Source organism: Saimiri boliviensis, chromosome 7, assembly GCF_048565385.1.
Source record: "Saimiri boliviensis isolate mSaiBol1 chromosome 7, mSaiBol1.pri, whole genome shotgun sequence".
NCBI lineage: Eukaryota > Metazoa > Chordata > Mammalia > Primates > Cebidae > Saimiri > Saimiri boliviensis.
In genome coordinates, this window is record NC_133455.1 from 15,885,684 (window position 1) to 15,909,043 (window position 23,360).

General features: G+C 43.5%; 1 protein-coding gene across 2 annotated transcripts in view; it reads left to right on the top strand.

The window, feature by feature from the left end:
* FBXO21 (F-box protein 21) overlaps positions 1–23,360 on the top strand; it is a 44,718-nt gene that overhangs the window by 6,888 nt on the left and 14,470 nt on the right. The window contains exons 4-10 of one of the 2 annotated variants that reach the window (XM_039471768.2): positions 5,546–5,667; positions 8,330–8,476; positions 8,771–8,907; positions 10,513–10,649; positions 14,917–15,096; positions 16,076–16,208; positions 22,564–22,775. In XM_039471768.2, the coding sequence (XP_039327702.1) occupies positions 5,546–5,667; positions 8,330–8,476; positions 8,771–8,907; positions 10,513–10,649; positions 14,917–15,096; positions 16,076–16,208; positions 22,564–22,775 (1,068 nt within the window). The remainder of the gene's footprint in view (positions 1–5,545; positions 5,668–8,329; positions 8,477–8,770; positions 8,908–10,512; positions 10,650–14,916; positions 15,097–16,075; positions 16,209–22,563; positions 22,776–23,360) is intronic. The other variant, XM_039471769.2, reaches the window with a different exon arrangement.

Here is a 23,360-nt window from a genome sequence, read left to right on the forward strand (position 1 = left end):
CACATATCTTTTGAGCTTAAAATAGGATTGTTGGTTTGTTTTAGAAATAGAGTCTCACTATCACCCAGGCTGGAATGCTGTGACACAATCATAGCTTACTGCAGACTCAGACCCCTGAGCTCAAGTGAAGTGATCCTCCTGCCTCAGCCTCTGGAGTAGCTAGGACTACAGGCGCATACCCCTGCACCTGGCTAATTTTTTTCTATTTTTTGTATAGAGTCTTGCTTTGTTTCCCAGGCAGGTATTAAACTCCAGGCCTGAGATCTTCCCGGCCAGGCACAGTGGCTCATGCCTTTAATCACAGCATTTTGGGAGGCTGAAGTTGATTGATCATTTGAGGTTAGGCGTTCAAGACCAGCCTGTCCAACATGGTGAAACCCTGTTTCCCTACTAAAAATAAAAAATTAGCAGGGCATGGTGGTGCACGCCTGTAATCCCAGCTACTCAGGAGGATGAGACCGAAGAATTACTTGAATCTGGGAGGATGAGGTTGCAGTATGGTGAGATTCCACCACTGCACTCCAGCCTCGGTGACAGTGAAACTGTCTCAAAAAAGAAGAAAAAAAGATCCTCTTGCCTTGGCTTCCCAGTGTGCCGGTATTACAACTGTGAGCCCCCACGTTCAGCCTTGTTTGTTTTTGGAGACAGGGTTTCACCCTGTTGCCCAGGCTGGAGTTCAGTGATGCAATCATGGCTCACTGTAACCTCGAACTCCTGGGTTCAAGGGATCCTCGGGCCTCAGACGCCTGAGTAGTTGGGACCACGGGCATGTGCCACCATGCCTGGCTAATTTTATTTTTTTTTTGAGATGATGTTCGACTCTTGTTGCCCAGGCAGGAGCGCAGTGGCATGATCTTGGCTCACTGCAACCTCCCCCTCCCAGATTCAAGCAATTCTCCTGCCTCAGCCTCCCGAGTAGCTGGGGTTACAGGCAACCACCACCACACGCAGCTAATTTTTTGAATTTTTAGTGGAGATGAGTTTGACCATGTTGTCCAGGCTGATCTCTAATTCCTGACCTGCCTTGGCCTCCCAAAGTGCTGGGATTACAGGTGTGAGCCACTGCACCTGGCTGCTAATTTTTATTTGATAGAGACAGCGTCTCACTATGTTGCTCAAGCTAGTCGTGAACTCTTGGCTTCAAGTAATCTTCCCACCTTGACCTTCCAAAGTACTGGGACTGTAAGTGCAAGCTAACAAACAAATAAGGTTTTTTAAAATAATAGAATACCTTACATTTTAGAATATTTCGGGATGCCGGTTTTGATGTAAGATCCTGTTTGTATTCATTCCTGGCAAATGCTTATGGTTTGGATATGGAAAGCATGGGAAGGAAGAAGTGTAGTTTCCACAAATGCTAAAGCATCAGCATGAAATCAGGTTGTGTTTATGATGTGCTATGTGGTCTTAAAAAAGAGTATGCCCAGGCCAGGTGCGGTGGCTCACACCTGTAATCTCAGCACTCTGGGAGACTGAGGCAGGCTAGTCATGATGTCAGGAGTTCAAGAGCAGCCAACATGGAGAAACCCCATCTCTACTGAAATAGAAAAAATTAGCCGGGCATGGTAGCAGGTGCCGGTAATCCCAGCTACTATGGAGTCTGAGGCAAGAGAATCACTTGAACCCTGGAGGTGGAGGTTGCAGTGAGCCGAGATCGTGCCACTGCACTCCAGCCTGGGCAACAGAGTGAGACTTTGTCATGGTAATAAATAAATAAATAAATGAGGGCATACATAGTACCCAAGAAAAGTGTCCCAGAATGACCAATACTGAGACATATTTTCACAAAATTGCTGGATTTTAAAGACAGGAAAGTCCTTTGAGCATCCAAACAAAAAAGATAAAGTCATTTATAAGGAAAAGGAAACGAGAACATCATCAGACTTTTCAACAGAATTTTTTATGCCAAAGGAAAAAATAACTTATTTCAGATACTCAAGAATCTAAGGAAAATGTCAGCCAAGGATTTTTATATCCAGCCAAACTGACTTCCAGATATGAAGACTGCACACAAACTTAACAACTTACAAGAATCAGTGACTTTTCAGTCCTTCCTGACAGACCTCTTGGAAAATGAACTTCAAATGACCAACCCCCTACAGTCCCCGCCAAAAAACCCAGAGAAACACTGATACAAGGACTGATAGTGAGCACTAAGTATGTATTTATTTGTAGATTTAAATTCAAACGAGGGTTCTAGAGGAGAAAGTATTACATGTGTAATGGCTTTAAGATATGTCAGTGTAGATACAATGCATCTGTTTAAAAAAAAATGAATGGACAGTTGGGGAGAACATATGCAGAATATTTAACTGTTTTCAGTAATCATGAAAGTGAGGAGTAATCCCAGCACTTTGGGAGGCTGAGGTGGGCGGATCATTAGGTCAGGAGATCAAGACCATCCTAGCCAACATGAAATCCCATCTCTACTGAAAAAAAAAAAAAAATTGGTGGTGCATTCCTGTAATCCCAGCTACTTGGGAGGCTGAGGCAGGAGAATCACTTAAATACAGGAGGCAGAGATTGCAGTGAGCCAAGGTCACACCATTGCACAGTGAGACTCTGTTTAAAAAAAAAAAAAGTGATGAGAACGTTTGTCTTGTTATTCTGAGGCTGGTGTCTGTGTATGAGAGAGAGATGGAGGGATGTAAATGAATAACAGCATGATATTCTAATTTTGTCACCTGTGATATCCTGGAGAAGCAGAAGTCTGGAACAAAGAAGACATAGATATAAGATAGAAGAAGGTCAGATCCATATATTTTTGAATTGGAAGTATCAGTATGAACTCAAAAAGTATTTTATATTTAAATACATGTAGGTGTATGGAAGCGCATGTACATATGTACATGTACACACATGTGCACATCCACACTAGGCTACGTCTGTTCCTGAAAAGATCTAGAAACAACAACCAGCCTAGTGGAATTGATCTTTCTTGGTATCCAGACTGTCATCCTGATACAACGTTTTCCATATAAGGAGCCAGGAGAAAGACTGATTCTATGTCCAATGCAAGGATTTTAAACGATGAGCCTGGAGCATCCTGGAAACCTAACCAGATAGTAAGAAAACTGACACCGCTTTATGTCGGAAGTATTGAGGAACCCACATGAGGCCTCCAGTGGCCAAGGATGTGACAATTTGAGCATCAGTGTGGATAATAACTGGAATGGATTGAAATGCATTGAATATGCTTGGCTCTATGAGTTCATAATAATACTAAAAACAATTAATTGGTTACCTTTGAAGGATAAATAGAAATTTGTATCATTATTTTGAAAAATTGTAAATAGAAGATATGAGCATTTATCCTGACTTTTCCATGTATTATACCATGGGGGATCAAATAATAGACATGGGGAGGCTTCTCCTTACAGAATTATCCCAGCTAATAAATTAAGAAGGGATGGTTTAATTCTAATATGGCCACTTTGTAACCTTGATTGAATTAACAGATCGAGGCATTGAGTAGCAGTGCCGCTGACATCACAAAAGAGACACGCAGGCATTATTGCCTCCTGATGGGAGAATGCACTACCTTCTGTGAAGCTGTCTTGCTAAATTAATGGAATCTGTACCTGATCAAGCCTTTACATCCAATTTACAGGAGACCAAAATATAGAACATCATGTTAATCTACATCATGTGGGTGGGTACAGTCAGCAGATTCCAGATGATGGAAAACTACAGGTCAGACAACCCAGGTTCTTTGACAAAATACAAGGGGGAAGAAAGATGGAGGGGGATCTTGTAGATTAAGAGATTTAAAAGGCATCAAAGCAGACTCGCCTGTTGAGGGATACATATTTCATGGTAATACTAAAGAGAAAAGCAAGAAAGTGATGACTATAGAGGTGTCGTTTGTGATTATTGTTGAGAGGCCCCGGAGGGCTTTTTGGCTGTTTGCAAAGTTTTCCTTCTTGGCAAGAGTGGTAGATCCAGGAGTGTGCCTTGTAATGATTCATTAAATTGCTCGTTTGTTTCACAACAATTTTCTAGATAGCTATATTTTACAACTCAAAGGTTAAAAAGTAGGTAACACGTAGATCACTCTGCAGGTTTTCATTGACCTCCCTGAAGATTGGCAGGTTGTTTGTTTCTTCATGAAGTCAGCCAGATAAGTTTCATCACTGTCTCTCTCCTACTTGTTATAATCCCCATATGTATTTGGGATATGTGATGAGGAATTTTATTTATTCAACAAGTTTTATGGAACATCTACCATGTGCCAGACACCATTCTAGGCACTAGGGATACAGCAGTGAACAACAAACAAAACAGTCCCGCCTTCATGGGCTTAGACTATTAAGTAGGGGAGTTAGGCACCAAGAAAAATAAGAAATTGATTACATTAGAAAATGAAAAGTGCTATAGAGATATATAATCGGGGAAGAAGGCAGAGGAGTGGTGAGGGGGTGCCATTTAAAATAAGGTAGGGGGCCTTACTCAAAGGGACATTTGAGTTGAAGCCTAGGAGGAAGTGAGAACAGACTGCATATCTCCAGAATATTCCAGGCAGAAGGAACAGGTTACTAAGGTGAGCACCTGCCACACAGAGTAAAGGAACAGTTGGAATGCATCGGTAGCTGGACTGAGTGGGAATGGTAGGAATTGGGATCAGAGAGGTAATGGAGTGAGAGTTCAAGAGACCTTTTAGGTACTCATTAGGTTCATGGAGCAAGGTGGGAAACCTCTGGAGACTTGGAGTGGACGATTGGGTGACATGACTGTATGTGTTACTGGAGTGCTCTGGCTGCCATATGGAGGATAGACTGAGAGGGGCCAGGTCTGAAATGGGAAGCTGAGGTAGGAGGATGTTGCTGCAACACAGAGAAACGCTGATGGGGAAGAGTGCACATTTTGGATGTATTTTGAAGATAGTACTGGTACCATTGGCTGACAGATCTTGAGTGTGGCTTATGAGAGAAAGCAAGGCATCCAGTATGACTCGCAGGTTTTTGTCCTCACTAGAATGATGGACAGGACTTGATTTGAGATGAGAGTGACTCTGGGAGGGGAAAAAAGATGAAGGGGCTCAGCTATCTGAGTGGGATGTGGAGTAGGTAGATAGTAGTTGATACACAGGTCTGGAGTTCAAGAGAGAACTCTGGTCTGGAAAATAAATTAGGAGTTTTCATAATATGTGAAACCATGAGACTAGGTGAACTCACCATGGTAGTGAGTGCAGAGTACGCAGCAGCCCCGGCCCAAGCAGGGGGACCAGCAAAGGGTTCTAGATGCCTCCCCATCTTCCGAACCTCCCCCAGCTCAATTCCTTTTTCAGGCTGCTCTTCCATTTCCTTTACAGGCAAGTAAATCTGAAGCCAGGCAGATAACTGTTTCTCAGATTTCAGTACAACTAATTTAGTATTATATTACAATTCAAAGACTGCTATTTACTTCCATTATAATAAGTATTATAAGATAATGAACCAATTATATTTTCCTTGTTAAGCAAACTACATGGTATGTTATTGTAAAGTAAAAAACAGGTAACCGAAAGTTTTCAAGTCTTAATTCTTACTGACTTGTTTGTTTCCAGAAAAGCTTTGACCTGGAAGTACTACGCAAAGAAAATTCTTTACTACCTGCGGCAACAGAAAATTTTAAATAATCTTAAGGCCTTTCTTCAGCAGCCGGATGACTACGAGTCATATCTTGAAGGTGGGTCTTTTTCCATATATGTGGACAGTAGAATTTCCATAGGTAACTGATTAGTTTTTTTAAGACCAGCAGAGGGAATTGTCATGTTCCTTCTGGTAAAGCAGTGGAAAAGTTAATCATGTTGTGTGCGCTTCTGCAGGTTAGATTATGAGGTCTGACCGATGAGGTAGTTAAAACTATTACAGTTAGAGCTAAGATTTTTTTGATTTTAAAGATGCATCAGTGGCTTAAAGTGTGAGATTGACACTTTACTAATGAAGTAAATTCCTGTTTTTCTGAGCTTTAAGGCATCATTTCCAAATCAGAAGTAAATGTATCCAATTTTGTCTCCCTGTGACCTTGAGTAAATCCCTTACCTCTCTGGTTGGAGTTTATTGAAGACAGAATGTTCTTGGGCTCACTGATGTGAGTCTCCTTGTCCATAATGAAGAAGCTGGGTGGAAAGGAGTATCTTTTTGTTCTTATTAAGTTGAAAGGAACAATGTATGACTTCCATTTTTTTAAAAAACGATTTTGAATTCTTACAGTATTATACAAACATTCCCATAAATTATGGTTATAAAATAGAAATATGACTGGTTGTTTACCTTTATTCCCTACGTCTGGTGATTTACCTGATTGTTGATTTTTTTTCCATTCTAGTGTATCTCATAGTCATGTTCCCATTCTATTACTATTCCTTTTACTAAAATTATTTATTTATTTTTAGGGACGAGGTCTTGCTATGTCACCTATGCTAGGTTCAAACTCCTGTGCTCAAGTGCCACCACACCTGGCTGGCTTCCATAACTAGTCTCATGCAGTCTTTGGCCACCTCTCCCAGCAACAACTTTCTGAGTAATACTTGCTTTCATGAGCATTACCCCCTCTTCCCTCCAAGTCAGCCAAAATATCAGTGCCAGCCTAATTAGAAACCTATGTTTCCACCACTGCATGTGAAACCTGCAGTTCGGGCAGCTGATTTCCCTTTTGTATTAAACCTCTACCTGCTTTTCAGTGTCCTGCATAATCTGGTTCAGACCTTTTGCTCTGTACTCTCCAGGATGTCCCATTTGCTCCAGCCAGGCCGTTGTCTAGACTGGTGAATCACAGATACACCTGGCTTTACCTCCTCATTCATGATGTCCCTCCTCCTCATAACCTCTCTTGAAAATCCTGCTCCCTCTCCATAATTCGCCCAAGCCTCACTTTCATTAAATTTCCACTGACTACTTGGCAATTTTACTCACCTCAGAGCTATAGTAGCCTTTAATGGTTAACTGTCTTGCATTGTTTCTGTTTGCCACGCATACAGTCCCTGAGCTTCCTATGTTGTGTCCTTGTGTTAGGATCACTGTATACCCCACAATGCTTAGTGTAAATGCTTACCAAGTGTATGAAAACCTAGTATCATCCAAAAGGAAATGAAACATCTGTTTCAGTTGATTAAAATAAATTCTCAGCACCCTAGAATCCCCTCATTTGTATACTGGAGTTGAGAAGCATCCTATCTCCTGTTTATTTCACAGTTAAGAATAGTGTATTTTTTTGTAGTTTATGTATGAAAACAAATACTGCTTTTTCATTTTCTAAATACAAAGTTGTAATTTTCAAATGACACTTCCACATCAGTTCATAAGCGTTGGGAAGCCATTGGAAGTTGTTTACTAGTTGAGTGAATGACAGATTGCTTTCCAGGGTTCTGATCCTTGGTGACTGACTAGAATAATGCTCTTACCATTGAAGAAGTCTGGGAATCGTAGCATTAGGAAGGAAAGGACTTCGGAAGTGTGCAGCATAAATTCCTTCAGCCTCCAGGTAGGGAAGCTGGGACCTACAGAGGCCCAGGAGCCAGTCCCTGGCTGGTGGCAACACTGGGACTGAGGGTTGAGGTCTCTTGACACCTGTTCAACTGCTTTCAGCTCCATGGACCATTGGTAAGGAGGTCCAGGTTCTGAGCTGGTCTGAGATCTCTTGAATTTAAGATGACTCAAGAGTTTCCCACGTCGCGGTGTCCTTACTCAAATGATGCTGTTAGCCCTTCAGTCTCCAGTTCCAAAATTACCTAAGGCTGTGAAGAGGAGTGATTCTTAAGAGACTGTCTGCAGTGTGCTCTGTACAGCTTTTCAGCTGTAGGTTCCATCAGCATAACAGGTTATCTCATTGGAAAGTAGAGTTATCTCCTGAATCCATTTACTACTGTTCACCCTTAAGAAGTGTAATTTGTTGAAATGGCACATCTGTCATAGAGGGCTTTCAACTTGGTTTGTTGTTGTTGTTGTTGTTTTATTTTAAAGGAACTGCCTTATACCATTGAGTTTTCAGAGTTGTTGGATTTTGAACCTGTAAGATCCAGGGAGAGAGAAATAGTTTGAAAAGATCTCCTTGATGTCATTTACTACTCTTTGTAATAGAATATGAGATTGCATCACATATCATGCAGTTTTTCAGTCCATGACCTCTGAGAGAAGTTTCGTTTATGTATTTATTTTTTAAAGTGTAAGCTCCTTTGTTATGAAAATGTGTTTCCCCTTCTCAGTGTATTAGCAGCAAGGTCTGTGGCCAAAACACAAAACTTACCCAGTGGGATGGTGTGAAGAGCCATGTCCCAGACTGTCCAAGGTAAAATACCAAATTAATAAGAGTAACAAGAATTTATTTGGTAATTCTTGTTTATTTACAGGTGCTGTATATATTGACCAGTACTGCAATCCCCTCTCTGACATCAGCCTCAAAGACATCCAGGCCCAAATTGACAGCATCGTGGAGCTTGTTTGCAAAACCCTCCGGGGCATAAACTGCCGCCACCCCAGCTTGGGCTTCAAGGCAGGTGTGGCATTGCTTTGGATCCAGCCATATTTACAAAAGAAAACCTAGGGGAATTGGTTAATTTGAGAGATTTGTTAGTGTGCTCCCATTATGTCATGAAAAAGTGATAAAATGATGTGACTACGTGTGTACCTGGTTGAAGTGTTGAACCTAAAGCTGCCTTCTGCTTCCTAGATTGCCAACACTTGATTAATATTGCTAGGCCATTGCCGGTATCTTCATGTTGTGAGTTGTTTGGGGCACCTGTCACAGCCTTATTTGTGCATGGGTCCCAGAGTAGATCTCTCTGTTTCAGGTGAATCATCCATGATAATGGAAATAGAACTCCAGAGCCAGGTGCTGGATGCCATGAACTATGTCCTTTACGACCAACTGAAGTTCAAGGGGAATCGAATGGATTACTATAATGCCCTAAACTTATATATGCATCAGGTAAATATAGGTATAGTAACATACAGGTATAGTCATATTGGTATAGTAATATGTATTTTTTTCTATTTTTAGAGACAGAGTCTTGCTCTGTTGCTCAGGCTGGAATGCAGTGGTGTGATCATAGCTTACTCCAGCCTCAAACTCCTGGGCTCAAGCGATACTGCAGCCTCAGCCTCCCGAGTAGCTAGGACTACATGACACCATGCCCAACTACTTTTGTTTTTTGTAGAGACGAGGTCTTGCTATGTTGCCTAGCCTGGTCTCAAATTCCTGGCCTCAAGTGATCCTCACACTGTGGCCTCCCAGAATGCTGGGATTATAGGTATGAGCCACTGTGCTCATCCTATATGTGTTTCTTAAGCTTTTCTCTGATAGACCATACATTCTTGAGGGCTAGTACTATATTTTCCATCTCTGAGTGCTCATTGAAACTTACTTTTCCTTCTGCCGTACGGACAATTGTTGTGGAGTTTATCCGTTTCCTCATGAGTAGCCTCCGTATGCAAACCCTTGAGATAAATTTTTGACTAAAAATAGGTATTTCTGTGACTCTGGTCAGTTTGTATCTCATGAACACTAAACTGTGAAACCAATCCATCTCCTCTTTTTGCACTGGCCTCTAGCCGATTGGGGGAACCTGTGACCCCGCTGTGTCAGGTTTTCATCTGTTATATTTGTTACTTGCTTTCTGCCTAGCTCCATTTTCATGTTTATTTTGTTGCTCTATCTGCTACTTTCATGTTATTTTGTTATATCGTACACACTTTCCCAAGAAACAGTTTTAAATTCTTTCTGGAAGAAGGAGGACCTGAATCAGGGCTTGACCAACTTTCTCTGTAAAGGGCCAGGCAGTACAAATTATTTTAGCTTTGGCCAGGCACAGTGGCTCATGCCTGTAATCCCAGCACTTTGGGAGGCCAAGGTGGGCAGATCACCTGAGGTCAGGAGTTCAAGACCAGCCTGGCCAATGTGGTGAAATGCCATCTCTACTAAAAATACAAAAAAAATTAGCCAGGTGTGATGGTGGTTGCCTATAATCCCAGCTACTCGGGAGACTGAGGCAAGAGAATCACTTGAACCCAGGAGTCGGAGGTTGCAGTGAGCCAAGATTGTGCCATTGCACTCCAGTTTGGGCAAGACAGAGTGGGACTCCATCTCAAAAAAAAGAAAAAATTTCAGCTTTGAGTGCCATGTGGTCTCTGTTGTTAACTCAAGTTCTGCCTCTGTGGTATAAAAGGAGGCACAGATAATATAAAAACAACTGAGTGTGGCTGTGTCCAAAATTGTATATACTGACATTGAAATTTGAATTTCATGCTATTTTCGTATGTCGTGGAATAGTATTGTTTTAACTATTTTTTTTAAACATTTAAAAATGTAAAAATTTTTCTTACACAGGCTGTACAAAGATAGCTGGTGGGCTGGAATTACCGTGGACCATAGTTTACCGACCCTGACCTAAATAAGTGAAATACTCACTTAAGCCTCAAAAATGAGCATCATGCCCGATGCACAATAGGTGCTTCATGAGAATGTTTATTGAACGAATGAGAACGTTTAGCTCATCCCAGTGAAATAAAAGCATTTTTTTTTTTTCTGCTTTAGGTTTTAATCCGCAGAACAGGAATCCCAATCAGCATGTCTCTGCTCTATTTGACAATTGCTCGGCAGTTGGGAGTCCCACTGGAGCCTGTCAACTTCCCAAGTCACTTCTTACTAAGGTGGTGCCAAGGCGCAGAAGGGTGAGCATCTGTGATACATGATCTGTGGTCCAGAAGATTCAGTCCCTCTGTGCTGAAGGTGTTACCAAACAGGTTAAAAATGGGACTAGGGTGATGTTTTGTTTCCTGGCTGTATTGGTGTCAGTATTCTGGTTGTGTTATTAAACTATAACAGTGAAGATGGTACCATCAGGGGAGACTGGGGAAGGGTACTCTGGATCTGTCTGTATTGCTTGAAACTGCATGTGTGAATCTACAGTTATCTCAAAAAGTTTCATTTTAAAAAATAAGACTGACTTCAAGGTCTTTTGCGGTTCTCAGAGTCCCTTTGTTCCAAAGCAGATCAGATCAAAGAGTTCTTAAAGAAATTATTTCTTCTCATTCTTCCATAACACCTCCCCCTTTGTCCCACATGAGTGGGAGAGGAAGGGAGGGAGAGCAAGCGAGGGAGATTGAACAGGGTGGCCACATTCCCCTTCAGGCAGGCTCAGTAACTGATGGGAATTGTAGAGACCTGGTAGTATACTGAGTTCTGTTCTGCTCTTTTTTAAACCTAGGGCTCTGTAAGGAGAAAACTCCTTTTCCTTTATAGTCTAGCTTTTCTGAAAGACATGGTTCAACAGGTAGGAATATATTTTCATTAAATCTGCAATTTAGGGAAAAGGAAAAAAGTTATTTACCTATGTCCTGATCTTTGAAACTATGCCTTAATGATTAACTCTGATACCCTTTAATGATGAATTGTGTGATAGAAGGTACCAGAGCTGTGAAGTCAAACTAGGTTCAAACTTTGCCTTCCTCTGAGGAAGCCTTAGTTCCTCCTTGGTAAAATGGATGAACGTTTTTTATAAAGCAGCTTGGAAGATTAAATTAAATCACCCAGTATATTATACACCCAGGTGAGTTTCTGATGTGACATAGCAAAAAAGTACAATTGGTCTCTGTTCTTATCTCTTAGTTTAAAAAATAAAACATTACATATTTAGTTGAAGCCTCCCAGGTACTCTTCCTCATCCCTTTCTCCCCCCGCCTTCTCTTGAGAGCTAACTACCAGATTGAAATTGTTTATTATTTCTTTTTTTTTTTTTTTTTTTTTTTTTTGAGACAGGGTCTGGCTCTGCCACCCGGGCTGGTGTGCATTGGCGCAGTCTCGGTTTACTACACCCTCCATCTCCTGGGCTCAAGCCATCCTCCCACCTCAGCCTCCCTAGTAGCTGGGACCACAGGCATGCACCACAACAACCTGGCTAATTGTTTTGTGTGTTTTTTTTTAATAGAGATGGGGTCTTGCCATGTTGCCCAGGCTAGTCTCAAACCCCGGAACTCAAGTGATCTGCCTGCCTCAGCCTCCCAAAGTATTGGGTTTACAGGCATGAGCCACCGTTCCTGGCTGTGTTTGTTATTTCCATGCAAATGTTTATATGGACCACTCTGTTTATTTAGTTGTCATTACTGGCCTTAAGAAGATTTTATCTTTTTCTTCATCAAGCTAACATCTTGTTAGATTTGTCCTTAGATACCTTCCTTTTTATTTATTTATTTTGCAGTTGTAAATGGTAATTTTTAAAAGTACTTTTTCTAAGTATTAATGGTATACAAACAAGTGGTTGACATCTAGATACAGTTTTGATCTTCAGTTCCTTGGCTGAATACATCATTAGTGCCAATAATTCATCAGTTTCTGGCTTTTCTCTGTGGATAATCATAGTATCTGTGAATAGTGACAATTTTGTTTCTTCTTTTTTTGATAACTCCTATATATTTGTTTCTTTTACTTGCATTACTCAGCTAGCTAGATCTTTTTGTACAAAGTTGAATAAAAACAGAGATAGCAGGCACCCTTGCCTTGGATATGACTGTAAATGGAATGCTTTTAAAATTTCAGGCATTGTGACGCACGCCTGTAGTCCCAGCTGCTTGGAAGGGTGACGTAGGAGGACTGACTGAGCCCAGTAGTTCAAGGCCAGCTTGTTTGCCCAACTTGGGACAGGGTCTGAGAAAAAGAAAACAAAAATTCACCATCAAGCATGATGATGGGGGCAGTTCCGGATTATGAAAGCTAACATCTAAATTCCTACTTTGCTAAGTTTTATTAATAGCTAGGCATTAGATTTTTTTTTTTTCCAAAATTCTTTTTCTGTGTCTACTTACATGATACGGTTTTTCAATTTTAGTCTGTATGTTTAGAAATAGATTTTTTTTTGTTGTAATAGAATTTCTCTTTTTTAACTTCTAAGTTCAGGTGTACATGTGCAGGTTTGCTACATAGGTAAACTTGTGTTATGGGAATTTGTTATACAGATTATTTCATCATTCAGGTATTAGGCCTAGTTCCTGTTAGTTATTTTTCCTGATCCTCTCCCTTCCCCACCCTCCAGCAGGCCCCAGTGTGTGTTGTTCCCAGCTGGGTCCGTGTGTTCCCATCACTTAGTTCCCACTTATAAGTGAGAGTGTGCAGTATTTGGTTTTCTGTTCCTGTGTTAGTTTGCTAAGGATGATGGCTCCAGCTCCATCCATGTTCCAGCAAAGGACATGATCTTTTTCTTCTTTGTGGCTGCATAGTATTCCATAGTGTGTATGTACCATATTTTCTTTATCCAGTTTATCTCTGATGGGCATTTAGGTTGATTCCATGTCTTTGCTATTGTGAATAGTGCTGCAGGGACCATATGTGTGTGTGTGTCTTTATAACAGAATGACTTCTATTCCTTTGGCTATACTTGGTAATGGGATTGCTGGGTCAAATGGTTTAGCCATATGCAGGCCTTTGAGGAATCACCACACTCTCTTCCACAATGATTGAACTAATTTACACTCTCACCAACAGTGTATAAACATTCCTTTTTCTCCACAACCTCCCTGCATCTGTTACAAAATAGATTTTTTCATGTTCAGCTTCCATTGTTGTGGCACATCTAACTTAGTCACATATTTATAAAATACATTGCTGCATTTGATTTACTCATGTTTTACCCAGGATTTTTGCATTTATGATAGCTCTTAAATGATCTTGGCCTAGAAATTTTTGTATATTTGTCTTTAAGAAGTTCTGGCCTCATTAAAAGAATTGAAGAGTTCCTTGTTTCTGGAACGTTTATATAATTTTTTTTTGTCCTTTCCTCATAGGTTTATTTATTTCATTTTTATTTTTTTGAGATGGAGGCTTACTCTGTTGCTGTGGCTGGAGTGCAATGGTGCGATCTCAGCTCACTGCAACCTCCGCCTCCTGGGCTCAAGCGATTCTCCTGCTTCAGCCTCCCAAGTAGCTGGGATTAAAGTCATTCACCACCACGCCTGGCTAATTTTTGTATTTCTAGTAGAGATGGGGTTTTGCCATGTTGGCCAGGCTGGTCTCAAACCCCTGACCTCAGGTGATCAGCTCACCTCGGCCTCCCAGAGTACCGGGATTACAGGTGTGAGCCACCATACCCAGACATAATTCTTATATCCTTGCTAAGGGTAGGTTATATGTGACTCAAGGAACAAATTCGATTGGACTTTTTTAGCAGCCAAGAAAAGGAATATGCTACACAATTTATAGTGGGCATGAGATCAAGGTGAAACAATAGCTCATAAGAAACACAAGTATCCCTGAAACAGAGCCCCCCAAATCCCTCCACAAGTCCTTGTAGAGAGCAAGCCTGGCAGTGCAGTAAGAGCTTACATTGTGTGACCACTGCTCAGCCTTGTGCTTAGCGAGGGCCAGCCCCAGCATCCTGGTGCAGTTCGAGTGCAGGTCTCAGAAGGCAGACCTGCCAGAGGAGCTGTGTGATCGAGGCCAGGGGCACAGCTCTCTGTGCTCTAGCACAGGGTTCCCAGCCCAAGACTATGATGGGCTCAGCAGGTCTCTGACCACCTCAGCATGTCAGCAGAACTGATGGCTGAATCCTTCCTGTGTGAGGTGCTGTCACTTTCATCAGATCATCCAGGGCCCAGGATTCACAGATGGTCACCTGCTACTAATCTATGGAATTAAGACTGCCTTGGGCATTTCATAAATCTTTATCTTAGCTGAACTTGTACATACTCCTGGCAGTGAGTTTTAGTCTTCCTGAAGAGCGTTACTAGATGACATACATCGGTGCTGTTTTTTAAATGTCAGTGTGCTGTGGTCTTTACAGAGCAGAGTTTGCACAAAGGGGTCAGATTTTAAACTTGGACAAGACCTTGATATTGTACGTAGAAATGTTATGGTCTCAACCTTCAGTCCATGATTTGAGCTACTTACTGTGAAGACTTAAAATAATGAGTTGTTCGGCTCTCATCTGATATTTGGCTCTTTGGATAGGGCGACCCTGGACATCTTTGACTACATCTACATAGATGCTTTTGGGAAAGGCAAGCAGCTGACAGTGAAAGAATGCGAGTACTTGATCGGCCAGCACGTGACTGCAGCACTGTATGGGGTGGTCAATGTCAAGAAGGTGTTACAGAGAATGGTGGGAAACCTGTTAAGCCTGGGGAAGCGGTAAGGTTTTCTTGGTTTTCTAGTACTTCTGCTGAGCACGTGTCTTTAGAGGTTTGAATTGTTTTCGTGATGTGCCAAGTGACTTTTCTTTGAGATCTTTGCAGTAGACACTGACAAGTTATCTGCAGGTACCAGAAGCATTCTTCAGTAACAATATCTTAGGCTGGGAAAGATTATTTTTCAAGGGCAAGATCTTCTCATATCCAAATGCTTTGCCATCTTTTAATTGATACCTTCCTATCATTAGATAAGAAAACAAAATAGGAAACTGCCTTGTTTCTAAGTCCAAGGAAATTTGTCCTACAGGGAAGGTAGAAAGTTGTAGGCTGTATATTATATTAATAGTTTCTGTCTAATGACAGAATTATTCTTTCAAATGACTATTTTTTAGAGCAGTTTCAAGCTAACTGCAAAACCGAGCAGAAAGTGCAGAGTTCCCATATCCTCCCTGCCCTGCACATGCACAGCTTCCCTCACTGTCAACATCCGCACCGGAGCGGTGCATTTGCTGCAGCCAGTGAACTGCACTGACACATCATCATCACCCAGAGTCCACAGTTTCCGTGAGGGTTCACTCTTAGTCTCGTATATTCTGTGTGTTTGGACAAACACATAATGACATGTGTTCCCCTTCATAGTATCACACAGAGTAGTTTCACTGACCAAAAATATCCTCTCTGCTCTGCCTACTCAGAATTCATTTTTAATTATGTACAGTGTTACTGCAGTGACTGCTTAATAAAAGTGCTTACGATTTTAATTTGGTACCCATCACCAAAGTAGGGTACAAGGTTTATGTTTATTGTGTGTGTGTTTTTTTCTTAAGAGCATTGTATGTCTTTGTTGAACAGAGAAGAAATACCAGAATCAGAAAACATTTGGGATTTGTGTCAATTATATTTAAATCCTGGGCCTCAGAAAAAAAGTCTTTGCTGAAGAAACAAACAGGATAAGACAAAGATTCTTTTTCCTCTGCTAGGGAAGGCATCGACCAGTCGTACCAGCTCCTGCGAGACTCACTGGATCTCTATCTGGCAATGTACCCGGACCAGGTGCAGCTTCTCCTTCTCCAAGCCAGGCTTTACTTCCACCTGGGAATCTGGCCAGAGAAGGTAATTATTTAACTTTGATGCTTTGCCCTTGCCTTAGAAAGAGGAGTCCTAGATTGAAGGGTTCCCTGTGACAAGCTTAATCTTTGTGTTAACATGGGGAATAAACACAAATTTATTCAGTCTCCTAATCATAACCCATCAGATTTTTTTTTTTTTTTCCGTTTCTTATGCTAAGGGAAATTGATTCTACTGCCAGGAATTGCCTGTTCTCTTTGTGGTCAGCTCCTTCAACCCTAGAACCACAAAGCCTCTGTCTCTGCTACTCACCCACTGGGGCCCTAAGGTCTTTTTCTCCTAGTCACCCTCACTCAGCAAGGGAAAGCAAAGCTGTAAATGGTCAACCCCCAGCCGTGCTGTTAGCCCCTAACATTGGCCATGGATAAATAAGTGCTCCTGTCAGACGCAGCAAAATTGGATCTTAGATATGTTCAAGTCCAGCCGCTGGACTAGAGAAGGACTCATTTTGTCTTTAAAAACCCTTAAATTTTGATACAGTTCACCAGAATTTCCTTAGTTTTTTAACGACCCCCTCTGGACCGTAGTGCACACTTTGAGCAGGCTGTAGTGTTGACGTCCGCGGGCTGTGCGGATGCAGCACGTAGAGGCCCGTCGTGCGTAACAGTGTGCAGGAGCCAGCTGCACCTTCCCACCAGTGCCTTGGCTCTTCTCTGGAAATATGTGACTTGTCCTTTTTGTTTGTTTAGAGCAGAATTTAATTGTGAGCTCTCACAGGCCATCAGCATAAACTCATCCCCCTGTGTCATTAGAGAGGGGTACAGCCTTTCTCAAAAAAGTAAATACTCTAAATAACTCTACAGTTGCTTAGATTGAAAGTCTCACTGATTCACAACCTCGAAGATCTAAAATAGTTCTAAGAATGGATGCATCAATAGGAAAATCCCAAGCCTCCTGTTTTAAGAAAAGATGTAGGCCAGGCATGCTGGCTCACACCTTTAGTCCCAGCACTTCGAGAGGCCGAGGCAGGCCGATCTCCTGAGGTCAGGAGTTCAAGACCAGCCTCGCCAACATCGTGAAACCCTGTCTCTACTAAAAATATAAAAATTAGCTGGGCATAGTGGCAGTCACCTGTAATCCCAGCTACTCAGGAGGCCGAGGCAAGAGAATTGCTTGAACCCAGAAGGAGGAGATTGCAGAAAAGAAAAGAAAGAAAAGATGTCATCTGTAGCCCACATAGCATATATCCTCCCAGAACATCCGTGTAATGTGGTAGAGGAATTTATTGGGAAAGAAAACTCTCCACCAAAGTTATCAGTTACTTATCCAAGGTGTAATCATTTATTTTCATTTTATTTACATGTTTTAAATTTTAATTTTTTTTTTTTTTAAATGGAGACTAGGTTTCACCATGTTGCCCAGGCTGGCCTTGAACTCCATCTTGGCCTCCCAAAGTGCTGGGATTACCAAAGTGTGACACCACACCCTGTCTATTTATGTATTTGTTTTATTTGGGGGTGTTTTGTTTGCTTCTTTTTGAGATGGGGTATCACTTTGTCGCCCAGGCTAGAGTGCAGTGGCACGATCTCAGCTGACAGCAGCCTCTGTCTCCCAGGTGCAAGCGATTCCCCTGCCACAGCCTCCAAACTAGCTGGGACTATAGATATGCCACAACGCCCAACTAATTTTTTTATTTTTTGTTGTTGTTGTTTAGTAGAGATGGGGTTTCACCATATTGGCCAGGCTGTTCTCAAATCCCTGACCTCAAGCAGTCCGCATTCCTTGGCCTCCCAAAGTGCTGGGATTACAGGTGTGAAACACCACACCTTGCCCCTGCCTATTTATTTTTGATACCAGGCTATACTGCCTGTTTATTTTTGATAGCCAGGAAGCGCCAAGAAACACAAGCCCCCTTGGTCACTATAGCAGTAATCCAGGGTTGTTACTGGCTGTGATGGAAATAGAGAGGGTAGGATGGTGAGATTTTAGAAGTCAGGAGTACTGACTGAATCTTCTCGGCAGCCTTATAGGGTGGATATTATTTTTATTTTTGCCTTGATGCAAATAATGAAACCGAGGCAGTGAGAAGTTAAATAACTTACGAGTTTCCTGCGTATGCCGTGACGGCACCAGTTCAGTGTGGGCAAGGTGGGGCCCAGGCCCACCCCACACGGCATCCCATGGTCTAGTGGGCCAACGCCAGAGCGTTTCTGAAGAAGCCAACAGACAGGCACGTTCTCCTTCCTGCTGCCAGACCTACATCTTCATCATGACCCAGAGTTTTTCTTTCCCTCTTTTTCTGCCTTTCAGTGGAAAAGGTATCCCTCCCGTTTTCCAAGGCAAACCCCCATCTCTTCTATTGGAAGAAAAACAAAAAGTACTTCCTGTCCGCCCTGCAGGCATTTCTCTAGGTCGTTACCTTTCCTCCTCCCGCAGAGCTAAAGTTCTTAGGCTGCCTCCCACTCACCAGGAACACCAGGACCCGTTCCCGTGCCTCCTCCACAGGCACTGTTCTTGCCAAGGAAGCCAGTGACCCTCTTTGAAACCATTCTCCTCATTGATAAATGAAGTACATACTTTTTCTTTCTGTATCTTTCCCCGTCATTGCTGCCTACTCCCTTCTGGGAACACTCAGTTCCTTTTGCTCTGTGGTCTCTGGTTCTCACGCTCTTGCTAGTTCTTATCTTCCCTTCAAGGCTGAAGGATAACTTCTAGACATTTTCTACCCTGCACCTGGGCCCTAGGACAGTACCCTTCCTCTGCGTCAGTTACTGCCTGTCTGCTGTGGCTGCTGGAGCACTGGACCCCTGCCTGGACCCTGGGCTCCAGACCAGCATATCCACATGCCTGCTACACCCGTGCACGTGACTGAGTCTCGCAGATGGGTGAAAGTCAGCCTGCTGAGAGCAGCACTTCTGCAGCCTGAAGCAGCACCACAGCCTCCTGCTTGTCCTCCTTCCCTCAACTCTGAGCCCCTGTGACCCTGCTCTGTATGCAGGCCAGAGAAATCTTAACAAAATATCATTTATGTCCCTTCACTGCTTAAACCCCTCAGGGTGGCTCCCCTGTTGCCTTGAATACCAGACTCGTTCTCCATGTGGCTTTTAGGTTCTGGGTGATCTGGCCTTGCCTGCCTGACACTCCCCCACTCCAGCGGCAGCCCCTTGGTCCTCTCCTGTACCTGCCACTTTGTCTGCATGTCTGTGCCGTCTTGCTTCAGTCTTTTGTGTGTGTGTGCCGCGTCTCTGCCCAGGGTCTCTGCTCATCCTCAACTCCATCTGCTGGCTCACTTCTGCCCAGCTGTCAGCTTAGAATTCTGCCTCCTCCGAAACCCCTTCCCTGGTTCCTCTGCGCTGCCTGGTCAAGTTTTCCAGTTGTTCTGTGCTTGCCCTTCCCAGAGCTTCATCCAGTCTGTGGTAGCTGCTGCTCCATCATCTGTCTCCGTTAGAACATGTTCTTTAAGGACAGGGACCAGATCTTGTTACTAGCTGCAGCCTTCACCATGCTCTCAGCACAATTCCTGGCCCATGATAGGGGCTCAGAATTTTTTTCTAAATGACTACTTAAGAAATGACTTCCAGGTGCTGTGGCTCACACCTGTGATCCCAGCACTTTGGGAGACTGAGGCAGGTGGGTCACTTGAGGCCAGGAGTTTGAGACCAGCCTAAGCAACGTGACAAAACCCAGTCTCTACCAAAATAAAATACAAAAAGTAGCCGGGTATGGTGGCACATCACCTCAGCTACTCAGGAGGCTGAGGTGGGAGGATCGCCTGAGTCCGGGAGGTCAAGGCCAAGGCTGCAGTGAGCCGTGATCACTCCACTCCACTCCAACCTGGATGACAGTGAGACTGCATCTCAAAAAAAAAAAGTGGTGGAACTTCATTAGATATGAATAAAGGAGAAGACTCAAAGGGGATGTTTAGAGTTTCCAACATGGGGCAGTTTATGTCACTCTGAAAGTAGGTATTTGGAGAGCAGGCCCGTTTTGGTAGTAGAAGAAAGTGTTTGGTGTGGGGTATGTTGTGTTCATCCTGACCTGAAGGCATTGAGTGCAGATGCCCAGTAGCCTTTAGCGGGAGCTCCTAGCATCAGCATCTGGTAACTGAAGCCCCAAAAGTAGCAGATCCCACAGACAGTGGACATCAAGATGGTGGAGCCAAGAACTTCAGAGAACCTTAGAGGGAACCTGGAATTCAGGGACAGAGCGGGGCTCAGCAGACTACAGCCTGTGGGCCAGATTCACAAAGCCTGCTTTTGTGAATAAGTTGTATTTATTTACTTATAATCTACAGCTTTCTTCAAGCTACAGTGGCAGAGCTGAGTAGTTAAGTCAGGGACTGTGTGGCCTCCAAAGCCTAAAGTATTTCTTCTCTGGCCCTTTATAGGAAAAGTCTACCAGCCCCTAGGCTAGAGGAAGAAAGCAGTATAGGAAAACATGGGTAATAGACCCCACCCCAGGATTTCTGCCCCAGAAGTTGTGATCATGTGGCATTCTAGGCCTAGAGCATTTGGTGGGGACAGCGTGGTGCCCGGGTCAGCACAGTCTGCAAATATGCCAGGCCCCGAGGCACGGTGTCTTCATTTCTGCCCTGTCCCTTCGTGCTCAGCCACACATCCCGCGAAGGTGGGGGTAATTACCCTTGACCTTACCCAGACTTTCTTTGTCCTCTGATGATGCCAGGTTCTGACCGTTTTACTTCTCTGGTGGGAAGGTGGCTGCTAGGAAAGGGAGCTGTGTATGTGGAGCACAGCCGAGGGACAGAAAAGGTGGCTTTTTGGAACTCTGTTGGCTCACAAGGATGGCCATGATGCAGGCACTGTCAGTAGGCACTTCTTGTTCAAGTAAAGGGTAAATTCAAAGCGCCCGGCTGGAGGTGGAGGCAGAGGGTGATTGGCTGTCTGGTGATTCGTGTTGAAACTGGGTTTGGGGTACTTGGGATTATACTGTCTTGTCCATTTTTGTGTGTTTGGTACTTTGTGTAGTAGTGAATTAAAAATGCTCCTACTCTTGCTCAGGTATGACACTGGTTGAGACCAAGAGTTGATCTTCATGCCCAGTGCCACAGCCTCATCCCCCTTAACACAGCTGTGTCACCCCAGGCAAGTCACTGCTCTAAGCCCGAGTCCTCTTCTGGAAGTGGCAGTGACTAAACCCTTCCACCACCACCCCGCTTTTTTTTTTTAACCTAATCCTCCCAATTTGAAGGTCAAGAAATGACCTTCAAATGGGAAGGATTAAGTGAAACAAAAAACGTGATGGACTTGACACAGTGACCAGCAGAGAATAAGTGTTCAGTAAATGTTGAGGCCCAGCAAGTCTCAGTCTGAAAGGCAAGATGATAGCATGGTGCGTAAAACTGGAATTTTCACGATACTTTTACAGGCTCATGATGCATCAGGAAATAGGCAGGACAGTGATTACTCATGATTCGATAAGCTAAGAAAGGAATTCAAAGTTAAAAACAACAGCTAGTCTGACAGATCTGGGCCTAGAGTCCAAGTGGCTTTATGTGCTAAGCAGGCTGTAATCCAGGACTCAGTAAATTGGAAGGAGGACTTTGTCAGAAACTCTGTGCTAAGGGCTGTCAGCATAATGGGTTCAAAGTAATTGTATGTCTGTGTCTTTTCAAACTTGGAGTTTTTTCCCAGAGAGGCACTGCATGCAGTCCAGGCAGTAATAGTGGAGTCACACAGTCCTGGTCCTCTTTGCTACTGGTTTAACTTCCGCATAGATGTGGTTTCTCCTGCTGCATGCTGAATACCAAATACCATGATGAGTCCCAGTCACCGAAGTGACCAGCAGGATTTTAGAACTCTGATACACGTGGCTTCCTCCTTCTAGTATAGCTTCTTACACTTAACGAATGCATTCCTCTGATCCTCGCTCTGTGACCTTTTCCATCTTTTCCAGCACTGAGGCAGTTGTAGCAAACATCCTTTTGGTCTTGATGAAAGCAGTTTAGCGTTTTTCCCCCTCTGAACTCATGAGTGGCAAGTTAAAAATCGTTTCTGTGTATTGAAAAACGTGGATTCTCACACTTCCCATGCTGACCAAGCGCCTTAGGCGCTGTTAGAGTCCACCTAATCGAGATGCGCCCTAGGTGGGGGCCCTCACCTGCATCCCTAGCACCTACCCCAGCACACTGGTTTCTGAAGAACTCCCCAGGTTCACGCTAGTTAAATTGGGGTGTCACGGGCCAGCTGCCAGTGTTACAGGCGAGCCCAGCCCTGGACATGCACAGTGCCAACTGGGTGGCAGTCTGTCAGAATGGCCCAGAGACCCGGACCGGGGCCGTCAGGGCACAGCCACCCTCGAGGTCCTTCGTTAGGTTACGTAGGTAGGTCTAAATCCCTCGCTGCAAAAAAGAAAAGGCCTAGCTGAAAATATTATCTCCTAGTCTTTCTGTCTTGTCTTGAAGGTGCTTGACATCCTCCAGCACATCCAGACCCTAGACCCGGGGCAGCACGGGGCGGTGGGCTACCTGGTGCAGCACACTCTAGAGCATATTGAGCGCAAAAAGGAGGAGGTGGGCGTGGAGGTCAAGCTGCGCTCTGATGAGAAGCACAGGGATGTCTGCTACTCCATCGGGCTCATTATGAAGCATAAGAGGTGAGTGCCTGGGATCGTCCTGTCCTGCGGTGTCCGTTCCAGAGGGCTGCGGAGACACACGCATCTGGTGAGCCCCCAGGACACGGTGGAGGAGGAGCTGACTGGAAACAGCGACTTTGATCACTTATCCCCTGAGTGCGCACTGAAGGGAAGACAGAAAGCTGAACTTTTTTTTTTTTTTCTTTTTGAACCATGTCTTTGACCTTTGTGTTTCTTAAGTAGCAACTCACTTTCCTGAGAGAGCTTCTAGTGTTTTTAGCGGCCTTTAGATGTTTGACCCTTGTCAGTGTGAGAAGATGGAAGTAACTTTGTAAGCCACAAATTTTTTTCTCTCATTTCCTCACTGTTCTTATCTCTTGTTATTTAATCTCAAGTCTCTTCAGATCTGATAGGCATTTATTCTGTTTACCAGGCAAAATTAAACTGTATCCAAAGTGATTAGAGCAGTTTACATCCCACCACACCAGCAGGTTGGGAGCTGGGAGTTCCTCTTCTTCCCTAGTGCTACTGCCAGACCTTTCAAAGTCTGCTTACGTGGGAAATGCCAAATAGTGTTTCACTGTGGTTTTAATTTCTGTTTCCTGG